Source organism: Carcharhinus amblyrhynchos, chromosome 5, assembly GCF_965287045.1.
Source record: "Carcharhinus amblyrhynchos chromosome 5, sCarAmb.v2.hapA, whole genome shotgun sequence".
NCBI lineage: Eukaryota > Metazoa > Chordata > Chondrichthyes > Carcharhiniformes > Carcharhinidae > Carcharhinus > Carcharhinus amblyrhynchos.
The window spans coordinates 102919728-102931063 of NC_137328.1; the positions used below are offsets into that span (position 1 = coordinate 102919728).

The 11336-nt window shown below is 44.7% G+C and overlaps 1 protein-coding gene across 1 annotated transcript in view; it reads right to left on the reverse strand.

The window, feature by feature from the left end:
* serinc5 (serine incorporator 5) overlaps positions 1 to 11136 on the reverse strand; it is an 86194-nt gene extending 75058 nt beyond the window's left edge. Inside the window, exon 1 of the mRNA XM_080189351.1 lies at positions 10900 to 11136. Within this exon, the coding sequence (XP_080045477.1) occupies positions 10900 to 10926 (27 nt within the window). The 5' untranslated portion in view covers positions 10927 to 11136. The remainder of the gene's footprint in view (positions 1 to 10899) is intronic.
* Positions 11137 to 11336: the final 200 nt, after the last annotated feature.

Here is an 11336-nt window from a genome sequence, read left to right on the forward strand (position 1 = left end):
AAAAGCTCAATAAGGTTTGTGAGACACGACCTACCCTTCACAAAACCATGTTGACTATCCCTAATCAATTTATTTCTCTCTAGATGATTATAAATCCTATCCCTTATAATTCTAAAAAAACTTTGCCAACAACAGAAGTAAGGCTCACTGGTCTATAATTCCCAGGATGGTCTCTACTCCCCTTCTTGAACAAGAGGACAACATTTGCTATCCTCCAGTCTTCTGGCACTATACTGGTAGCCAATGACGACATGAAGATCAAAGCCAAAGGCTCTGCAATCTCCTCCCTAGTGTCCCAGAGAATCCTAGGGTAAATCCCATCCTTTAAAGCTCTTGAAAACTGCACTGAAACTTCCGTTGGCCAGAGCTGCTTGGGGCCTACGTCAAAAGACACCTTGTAGGCCCCAGTGCAGTCCAGCTGCATTGGATTTTTGGAGGCCACGCTTTTTACTGCATTACCTGCAAGTTTGAAAGGCCAAATGAAATTGACAGGCCATGAAGAAGGCAAGTTGTCATGGGTATGTAGGATCAGGGTTGCTCAGCAGAGATGGGGGGTAGGGGAGATTGAAGATCAGGGGTTGGAGGGTGGTCCAGCCAGGTTGGTGGGGTGAAAAGGTAAATGGTGAGGATGACACAGAGTCCACAGAGGGATGTAGACAGGTTAATTGAGTGAGCAAAAATTTAGCAGATGAAATATAATGTAGGAAAATGTGAAGTTATGCAATTTAGCATGAAGAATAAGAGAGCTGGATATTTAAATGGAGAAAGACTTCAGAAAATTGCAGCTCAGAGGGATTTGGAGTCATCATGCATAAATCACTAAAAGCTAGCATGCAAATTCAACAGGTAATCAAGGTACTAATTAGAGCATACTTGGAATGTTGTGAACAGTTTTGGTCCCCTTATCGAAGGGAGACATACTGGCATTGGAGACAGTCCAAAGAAGGTTCACTATATTGATCCTGGGAGGGATTTTCTCACAAGAAGAGTTTGGGTCTGTACTTACTGGAATTAGAAGAACGAAAAGGTGACCATATTAAGACCTATAGGATTCTCAACGGGCTTGATAGGGTAAATGCTGAGAGGTCATTTCCTCTTGTGAGAGAGTCTGGGACCAGAGAGCATAACCTCAGAGTAAAGGGTCACCCATTTAAGACAGAGATAAAAGGAGGAATTTTCTCCGTACAGAGGGTAGGACCAAAAACAAAGGGCCACATTACATTATAATTCCAAAAGAGCAATAAGCGCCAAAAACAAACCTAACGGCTCTGCGTCTCAATGCAAGGAGCAGTTACATAGAACACTACAGCACAAACAGACCCTTCGGCCCACAAGTTGCAAACATATCCATACCTACCAGGCCATAGAACTATCTGTAACTCCCAATCCCATGTACTCATCCAGAAGTCTTTTAAAAGACCCCAGTGAGTTCACCTCTACCACCACCGACGGCTGCCGATTCCACTCATTCACCATCCTCCGAGTGAAAACTTACTCCTGGCATCCCTGTACCTGCTCCCCAGCACCTTAAACCTGTGTCCTCTTGTAGCAGTTGTAATAAGGTGGATGAATTAACTGCACAGACAGTCATTAACAAATATGGTGTAATTGGGATCATGGAGACCTGCCTCCAGGGGTGACCAAGGATGGGAACTCAACATCCAAAGGTTTTCAATATTCAGGAAAGATAGACAGAATGGAAAAGGGGTGGGGTAGCATTGCTTATTAAAGAGGAAATTAATGCAATAATAAGGAAGGATGTTAGTCTGAACAATGTGGAATCTGTACGGGTAGAGGCGCGGACAACCAAAGGATGAAAAATGCTAGTGGGAGTTGTGTACAGACCACCAAACAGTGGTAGTGAGGTTGGGAATGGTATCAAGCAGGGAATTAGAGGTGAGTGCAGTAAGGGTACAGCAGTTATTATGGGCGATTTCAATCTGCATATTGATTGGGCTCAAACTGGTAGCGATATGATGGAGGAGGATTTCTTGGAACGTACAAGGGGTAGTTTTCTAGACCAATATTTCGAGGAACCAACAAGAGAACAGGCCACCCTAGACTGTGTATTGTGTAATGAGGGGGGATTAATTAACAACCTTGTGGTGTGAGATCCTTTGGGAAAGAGTGACCATAATATGGTAGAATTCTTCAGCAAGATGGAGAGCGGCACAGTTAAATCTCAGGCTTGGATCCGGAACTTGAGGAAAGCTAACTTTTGATGGTGTGAGACATGCATTGGCTAGGATAAACTGGCAAAGGATCCTTAAAAAGGGTTGACAGTGAATAGGCAATGGCAGACGTTTAAAGAACACATGGATGAACCTTAACAGCTGTACATCCCTGTGTGGCATAAGAATAAAATAGGGAAGGTGGCTCAATCATGGCTAACAAGGGAAATCAGGGATAGTGTTACAGCCAAAGAGGAGGCATATAAATTAGCAAGAAAAAGCAGCAAACCTGAGGAGTGGGAGAAATTTAAAATCCAGCAGAGGAGGCCAAAGGGTTTAATTCAGAAAGGGAAATGGAATACAAGGGTAAGCTTGCAGGAAACATAAAACTGACTGCAAAAGCTTCTATAAATATGTGAGGAGGTAAGACTGGTGAAGACAAATGTTACAGTTAAAAATCAGGTGAATTCATAACGGGCAAAAAGATGGCAGATCAGCTGAACAAGTACTTCAGATCGGTCTTCACTGAAGAGGACACAAATAACGTTCCAGAAATACTAGGGGACAGAGGGTCTAGCATGAATGAGGAACTAAAAGAAATCCTTATTAGTTAGGAAATTGTACTGGGGAAATTGCTGGGATTAAAACCTGATAAGACCCCAAGGCCTGATGCTCTGCATCTTGGAGTGCTCAAGGAAGTGGCCCGAGAAATAGTGGACACATTGGTGATCATTTTCAGCATTCTGGAAGAGTTCTGGGGGATTGGAGGGTAGTTAATGTGACCCCACTTCTTATAAAAGAAAAGAGAAAAAAAACTGGGAATTATAGATCGGTTAACCTGCAATCGGTGGTGGGGAAAATTACCAATTTTTAGTCAATTATTAAGGATGCAATAACTGAGCATTTGGAAAGCAGTGACAGGATCAGTCCAAGACAGCACTGATTCACCAAAGGGAAATCCTGCTTAATAAATCTTCTGGAATTTTTTGAGGATGTGACCATTACAGTGGACAAGGGTGAACCAATGGATGTTGTGTATCTGGACTTTTAAAAGGCTTTTGACAAGGTCCCACACAAGAGATTAGTGAGCAAAATTAAAGCTCATTGTATTGGGGGTAATGTTTTAATGTGGAAAAGGGTGGTGAATCTCTGGAATTCTCTGCCCGTTGAAGTGGTGGAGGCTGCCTCGCTAAATATTTTTAAGACGCGGGTTGATGGGTTTTTGATAGGAGAGGGGATTAAGGGTTATGGGGAGAGGGCGGGAAAGTGGAACTGAGCCACGACAGATCAGCCATGATCTTATTGAATGGCGGGGCAGGCTCGAAGGGCTGGATGGCCTACTCCTGCTCCTATTTCTTATGTTCTTATGTTCTTAAAGGGAATTGATTGGCAGACAGGAGACAGAGTGGAAATAATTTTCTGCACCCTAGCTATGACTATAACATTACATTCTGCACTCCCTCATTTCCTTCTCTATGAATGGTATGCTGTCTGTACGGCACACAAGGAACAATGTTTCAATGTTAATACGTATGACAATAATAAATCAAATTAAATGGTCCTTTTCAGAGTGGTAGGCAGTGACTAGTGGGGTACCACAGGTGCAGTAGTTGGGCCCTAGCTGTTCACAATATATATTAATGATTTGGATGAAGGAATTAAATGCAATATCTCCAAATTTACAGATGACACTAAGCTGGGTGGTAGTGCATGCTGTGAGGAGGATGCTAAGTGGCTGCAGGGCGACTTGGACGGGCTGACTGAGTGGACAAATAATGTGGATGAATGTGAGGTTATCCGCTTTGGTGACAAAACAGGAAATATTATCTGAATGGTGGCAGTTTAGGAAAAGGGAAAGTGCAACGTGACCTCAGTGTCATGGTGGAACAGTCATTGAAAGTTGACATGCAGGTGGTGAGAAAAGCTAGTGGCATGCTGCCCTTCATAGCAAGGGGGTTTGAGTTTAGGAATAAGGATGTCTTACTGCAGTTATATAGGGCCTTGGTAAGGCCACACTTTGAGTATTGTGTATAGTTTTAGTCTCCTACTCTGAGAAAGGACATTCCTGCTATTGAGGGACTCCAGCAAAGGTTCACCAGACTGATTCCTGGAATGGCAGGACTGTCATAAGACGAGAGATTGGATAGAAGAAATATATATAAAATCCTGATGGGACTGGGCAGGCTAGATGCAGGGAGAATGTTCCTGATGTTAGGGAAATCCAGAACTAGGGGTCACAGTCTAAGAATAAGGGGTAAGCTATTCAGGACTGAGATGAGGAAGAACTTCTTCACTCAGTTATAAACTTGTGGAATTCCCTTCTACAGAGAGCTGCTGGGGCCAGTTCGTTAGATGTGTTCAAGAGGGAGCTGGAAGTGGCCCTTGTGGCTTAAGGGATCAAGGTACATGCAGAGAAAGCAGGAATGGGATACTGAAAGTGCATGATCAGCCATGATCATACTGGATGGTGGTACAGTCTGGAAGGACCAAATGGCCTACTCCTGTGCCTATTTTCTATGTAGGTGAATCTGTGGAATTCTTTACCACAGAGGGCTGTAGACGCTGGATCATTTCAGATCAGTCATGATCTCACTGAATGGCAGAGCTGAATGGTCACTTCTGGTCCTGCATTTCATGGTCTTATGGGTCAAGCTGGGGAAGTCCAGTCAGGTTGGGGATGATAGTCAGGCACATGTGCTGATTTTGGAAGAGGATTTTATTTCTAACATTTTCTGAGTAACTATCAGCATTTGAATTTTCAAGCATAGAAGAAAGGTCATTGGGTCCACCATGCCTATGCATACTTTTTGAAATTAGTTGCTCGCTCTGTAAATTTTTCCCTTTTCAAATACAGATGTACACTTTGGAATGTTATTTTGCCAATGCTCCATTCACCACTCCTTCAAGCACAGCATTCCAGATCATAACAACTCAGTTAAAGAAAGAAAAAAATCTCCTCACTTTTCTGGCTGTTTCCCAATTATATTTAAACCTATGTCCCCTCCTTACTAGTTTCTTCCCATTTACATAATTTGGAACACCCCTGCTAAATCGCATATTAACCATCAGCATGGTAGCACAGTGGTTAGCACTGCTCTCACACAGCCCCAGGGACCCGGGCTCGATTCCCAGCTTGGGTCACTGTCTGTGTGGAGTTTGCACATTCTCCGTGTCTGCATGGGTTTCTTCTCACAGGTCAAAGATGTGCAGGTTAAGTGGCTTGGCCATGTTAACTCACCCCTTAAGTCTCAGGCAGACTAGCAGGGTAAATACGTGGGGTTACAGGGATAGGGCCTGGGTGGGATTGTGATTGGTGAAGACTCGATGGGTCATCCAGACTCAAAACAGTGACTCTATTCTCTCTCCACAGATGCTGTCAGACCTGCTGAGGTTTTCCAGCATTTTCTGTTTTTGTCTCAGATTCCAGCATCCAGCCTTTGGTCTTTGGAAGGAGTGATTGGTTTGCTATCATAACCTTGGTCAACTCAGGAAAGGTATTCACAAAATTTAGAAAACACCTTTTGATCACAGATTTGCAAGGGAGGGGCATCAATAACAAAGAAACTGGGGAATGCCATTCGGCCCCTTCAGTTTATCCTATCATTCAATTCGATCATGGGTCATCTGCAAGTATTTCTTCAGTCACAGTTTATTTGTCAACTTAGTAACACACGATTTGGATCTATGTACTACCATTGTTGAAAATGTTTTGACGGTCAGCATAGTCTTCTGGAAATGAGTGACTATGCTCATTCATAGTCACTCATTTCTGACTATGAGAAATAGTCATATTTGATCTCCAGGGGCAAGTAAAGAATTCCCCACACATCATCTAAAAACCGGGAACATGGTCCATCATAATTCTATAATGAAATCCTCATCCACTTTTACCTCTTGATTAGGGGTGCCTCTCCTCCCAACCTCCTCACTGTGACAACCTCAACAGTGCAGGCCTGACATATAGCTATGGCGCCGGACGCAACTGACTTCCTCGCGTCAGGTTCATTTGAATAATTCTGGCTCTAAATGAAGCACAAAGAGAGACACTTGAACCCCATCTTGGCTCAGCTCCTCACTACTGCAATTCATAAATGGATGAAAAGTTGGTCAGGAATAAAACTGGGACAGACCACCCAGCATTGACCTAGGCACCATAAATAACAAAACACCCAGCCCTGTTGACCCAGGAAAATCCTCCTTGCCAACATCTGGGGGCTAGTGTCAAAATTGGGAGAGCTGTCTCACAGACTAGTCAAGAAACAGCCTGATACAGTCATACTCAGGGAATCTTACCTTACAGATAATCATAGAATGCCCTACAGTGCAGAAGGAGGCCATTCAGCCCATCGAGTCTGCACTGATCACCCAAGCCCTATTCCCATAACCCCACATATTAATCCTGCTAGGTCCCTGATGTTAAGGTCAATTTAGCACAGCCAATTAACCTAACCCACACATCTCTGGACCGTGGAAGAAAGCAGAGCACCCGGACGAAATCCACACAGACACGGCGGAGAACATGCAAACTTCACACAGACAGTGACCCAAGGCCGGAACTGAACCTGGGTCCCTGGCACTGTGAGGCAGCAGTGCTAACCACTGTGCCGCCCCTAAATAATGTCCCAGACACCATCATCACTGGGTATGTCCTGTCGTGCTGTCGGACTGACCCACTAAAGGTGGCAACACAAATGGCATACGGTCAGATGGAGTTGCCCTGGGATTCCTCAAGACTGAACAACCATGGGAGGTGCTGAAGGCCATCAGCAGCAGAACAGTACTCAACCACAATCTGCAACCTCTAAAAGCCAGATCAATCCTCCACTCTACCACTATCACCAAGCCAGTGGGTCAACCCTGATTCAAAGAAGAGTGCGAGAGGACACGCGTAAAATGTAGCTGTCAACCCAGTGAAGCTGCAACACAGGACAACTTACAGGCCAAATAGTGGAAGCAGCATGTAATAGATGTGACTCAGCAATTTTCACAACCAAAGGATCAGATCTAAGTTCTGCGTTCCTGCCACATCCAGCCATGAATAGTGATAGATAATTAAACAACTCACTGCAGAAGGTGGTTTCATAAATATTCCCTCCTCATCAGGGGGATCCCAGCATATCAGTGCAACAGCCAAAGTCAAAGCACTTGCAAACATTTTTCAGCCAGAAGTGCTAAATGGGTGACCCATCTTGTCCTTCTGCAGAGTCCCCAGCATCATAGTTGGCAGTCTTCAGCCAATTTGATCAATTCGTTCCATGTGAAATCACGAAACAGCTGAAGACACTGGATACAGGGATCTGACAACATTCCGACTACAGTATTAAAGACTTGTGCTCCAGAACCTGCCAACCTCGGGGCCACAACGTTCCAATGTGGCTATAATACTGGCAGCTACTCAACAGTAGCCCAGGTTTGTTCGGTCTACAAAAAGCAGGACCGATTTAACCCAGCTAATTACCGCTCCATCAGTCTACTATCGATCATTAGCAAAGTGATGGAAGGGGTCATCAGTGGCACCCATTCAACAATAACCTGGTCACTTACACTCAGTTTACGTTCTGATATGGCCACCTCATTGTATCAGGCACCTGACCTCATTACAGCCTTGGGCAAAAGAGGCAAAATTTTTTTTTTTAAATGTATTCATTCATGGGCTGGGGTGTTACTGGATTGGCCAACATTTGATGTCCATCCCTAATTTCCCTTGAACTGAGTGACTTACCAGGCCTCATAGAATCAACCACATTCCTATGGATGTGGGGTCACATGTAGGCCAGGCCAGATCAGGACAGCAGATTTCCTTCCCCAAAAAAGGACATTGAGTTTTCATGAAAACTCACCTAATGTTCACCAATGATAGTTTCATGGCACCATTCCTGAAATGAGCTTTCAATTCCAGACGTTAGCGATTCAATTTAAACTCCATCAGTTGCCACGGCAGGATTTGAACCCATGTTCCTAGGTCATTGGCCTGCACCTCTGGATTACTAGCCCAACAACGTTACCACAACACCACTGCCTCCTTCTTGGCTGGAAGGCAGCATTTGAATACACATGGCTTTAAGAAACTTTAGTAAAGACAGTGTCAATGGAAATCAGAGGGAGAATTTTGCCACAGATTGGAGTAATACTTAAAACAAAGGAAAATGGGGGGTGGGGTTGGAGATCAGTCAGTTAGTCAAGTCACAGGACATTGCTGCAGGCATTCTTCAGGGTAGTGTCCTCGGCCTAAACATCAGCAGCTGCTTCATTAAGAGCCTTCCATCCATCATAAGGTCAGAAATGGGGATGTTCACTGATGACTGCATAATGTTCAACACCATTTGCAACTCCTCAGATACTGAAGCAGTCCATGTCCAGATGGAGCAAGATCTGGGCAATATCGAGGCTTGAGCTGACAAGTGGCAAGTAACATTCATGCCACATAAGTGCCAGGCAATGACCATCTCCAACAAAAGAAAATCCAATCATCTCCTGTGGACATTCATTTCGAAGACAAGTAAATCACCTCTTGATTCCCCCAGAGCCTGCCCACCATCTACAATGCACAAGTCAGGAGTGTGGTGGAACATTCTCCACTTGTCTGGATGAGAGCAGCTCCAACTAGAAGCTCAGCACCATCCAGTACAAAGCAGCCCACTTGATTGGCACCCCAATCACCACTTAAACACTCACACCCTCCACCAATGTGGCAATGATGTACCATCTATAAGATGCATTGCCGCAATTCATCAAGACTCCTTCAACAGCACCTTCCAAACCCACAACCTCTTCCAGCTAGAAGGACACAGGCAGCAGATGCATGGCAACTCTGCCACTTGCAAGGTTCCCTCCAATGGAGGGATAGAGAATTTGGTGAACCGGTGCAGCAACAATAATCTTTCCCTCAATGTCAACAAAATGGAGGGGATTGTCATTGACTTCAGGAAGCGCAAAGAAGAACATGCCCCTGTCTACATCAATGGGAATGAAGGAGAAAGGGTCAAGAGCTTCCAGATCACATGTCCTGGTTCCCCCATGCCAACACTATAGTTAAGAAGGCCTACCAACACCTCTATTTTCTCAGAAGATTAAGGAAATTTGGCATGTCAGCTACAACTCTCACCAACTTTGACAGATGCACCATGGAAAGCAATCTTTCTGGTTGTATCACAGCTTGGTATGGCTCCTGCTCTGCCCAAGACCACAAGGAACGACAAAAGGTCATGAATGTAGCCCAATCCATCACACAAACCAGCCTCCCATCCATTAACTCTGGCTACACTTCCTGCTGCCTCAGCAAAGTAGCCAGCATAATTAAGGACCCCACACCCCCCATATCAGTCATTCTCTCTTCTACCTTCTTCCTTCAGGAAAAAGATACAAAAGTCTGAGGTCACGTACCAGCGAACTCAAGAAGAGCTTCTTCCCTACTGCTGTCAGACTTTTGAATGGACCTACTTTGCATTAAGTTGACCTTTCTCTACACCCTAGCTGTGACTGTAACACTACACTCTGCATCTCATTTCCTTCTCTTTGAACAGTATGTTTTGTTTGTATAGCGCACAAGAAACAATGCTTTTCACAGCTTGTGATACATGTGGCAATAATAATCAAATCAAATTACACAACACGCTGACTCAGAACTATATTGCTGTCCCTTCACTGTTGCAGGCACAAATCTGCAGCTCCCTACCTATCAGTACTGTATGTGTTACCTACACCAGTGCAGTTGTCCAAGCTAGCTCAACATCACCTTCTCAAGGGTGACAGGAGATGGGCTGCCCTAACCAACAAGGCCCATATCCCATGAATGAATAAAATATAAATCTTAATCAGGCCAGAGTCCAAAGGTCCTATGCCAAGATCTCCACCTATCCCAGTATCTGGGACATAGAGTGCAGAGATGGCAGAATCAGCCCTTTCCCACACATGTTTTCATGTGTCAACATTCAGTGACCTGCTATTTCATTTGAACTATTTGGTTGCAGGCACTGCCAAGTGAGTTTAGAATATTTTCCAATGCTGACTAGCACTCTCTGTATTTACAGAATTAAAACATTTGTTTCCACACTCGGTTTAACTAAACGACCAAGTTTCTGTTTGCTGACTGGAAAGTAGTGGGATGAATCCTAGCTGTCTGCATGAGTCACTCTCAGGGTTACTTACCTTCCTGGTAGCGTGTGAACAAGTCCAGGCCTGTTGAGGGTGCAGCTTATACAATTATTTAAATCAATGTGCCAAAACAGAACCTTCTAAGAGCAGTTTAATGGAGACATTGGGGAGATAGGTACAGGTGAAATGTTGTAAGTTAATCCCAAAATACACGATGACCAGCCTGACAAAGACCTTCTGACACTCTCTTGTCCTCTAGACTGGGGAGGATAATCCACTTCCACTCTGGCATGCTGAACATTGATATTAGCCAGAATACAGGGTTAGCAATCGCTGATATGAGCTGGATTATAACGAGCTGCAGAAACCCAGGGCTCAGAAAATCAGCAGCAATAGATGGCAGTGCATATAGATCAACATGTACATCATTAACCAAATCAGCCCTCCCTCCCGAGCCTTTTAAATGTAATCAAAAACAGAAAATGTTGGATAAACTCAGCAGGTCTGGCAACATCGGTGGAGCAAGTTAACGTCGCGAGTACAATAAATATCCCTGTCTCCCTGCGAGGTTTAACGTGCCAGGTTTGCTCCGATAAGGAGATACAGTAACTACAAGCAGCAGCGCGGATCTTACCTGCGATACACAACAGGGCAGGGACATCTCGGCAGAGGAGGCGAACGCTTCACACCACCGGTGGAGGGGGAAAATATTAGAGACAGAGCAGATGGATGTATGAATGCCCCCGGCTGATCATGACCTGTGGAAAGGGGAGGAGGTTAAACAGGAGCAAGGGAGGGGAGAAATGTATCGAGAGGCCGGTCCCGCAAAACAAAACAAAGCGGCAGCGGCGAGATCAGCAGCAGTATCCCAGTCCCCACACACACACACACACTCTCAGCCAGGCGGAGCCCAGCTCTCCGCTCACTCCCTTCTCTGTTTATTCTGTCCCCAATAACAATCCACTTCCGGGAGACGTCAGTTTCTGTTGTGCAATTTCAGTAGCAATTCAAGGAAAATCCCCCTCCCCCCCGATTAGAAACATAAGAGAGAGAAAGAGAAATGTTGCATGT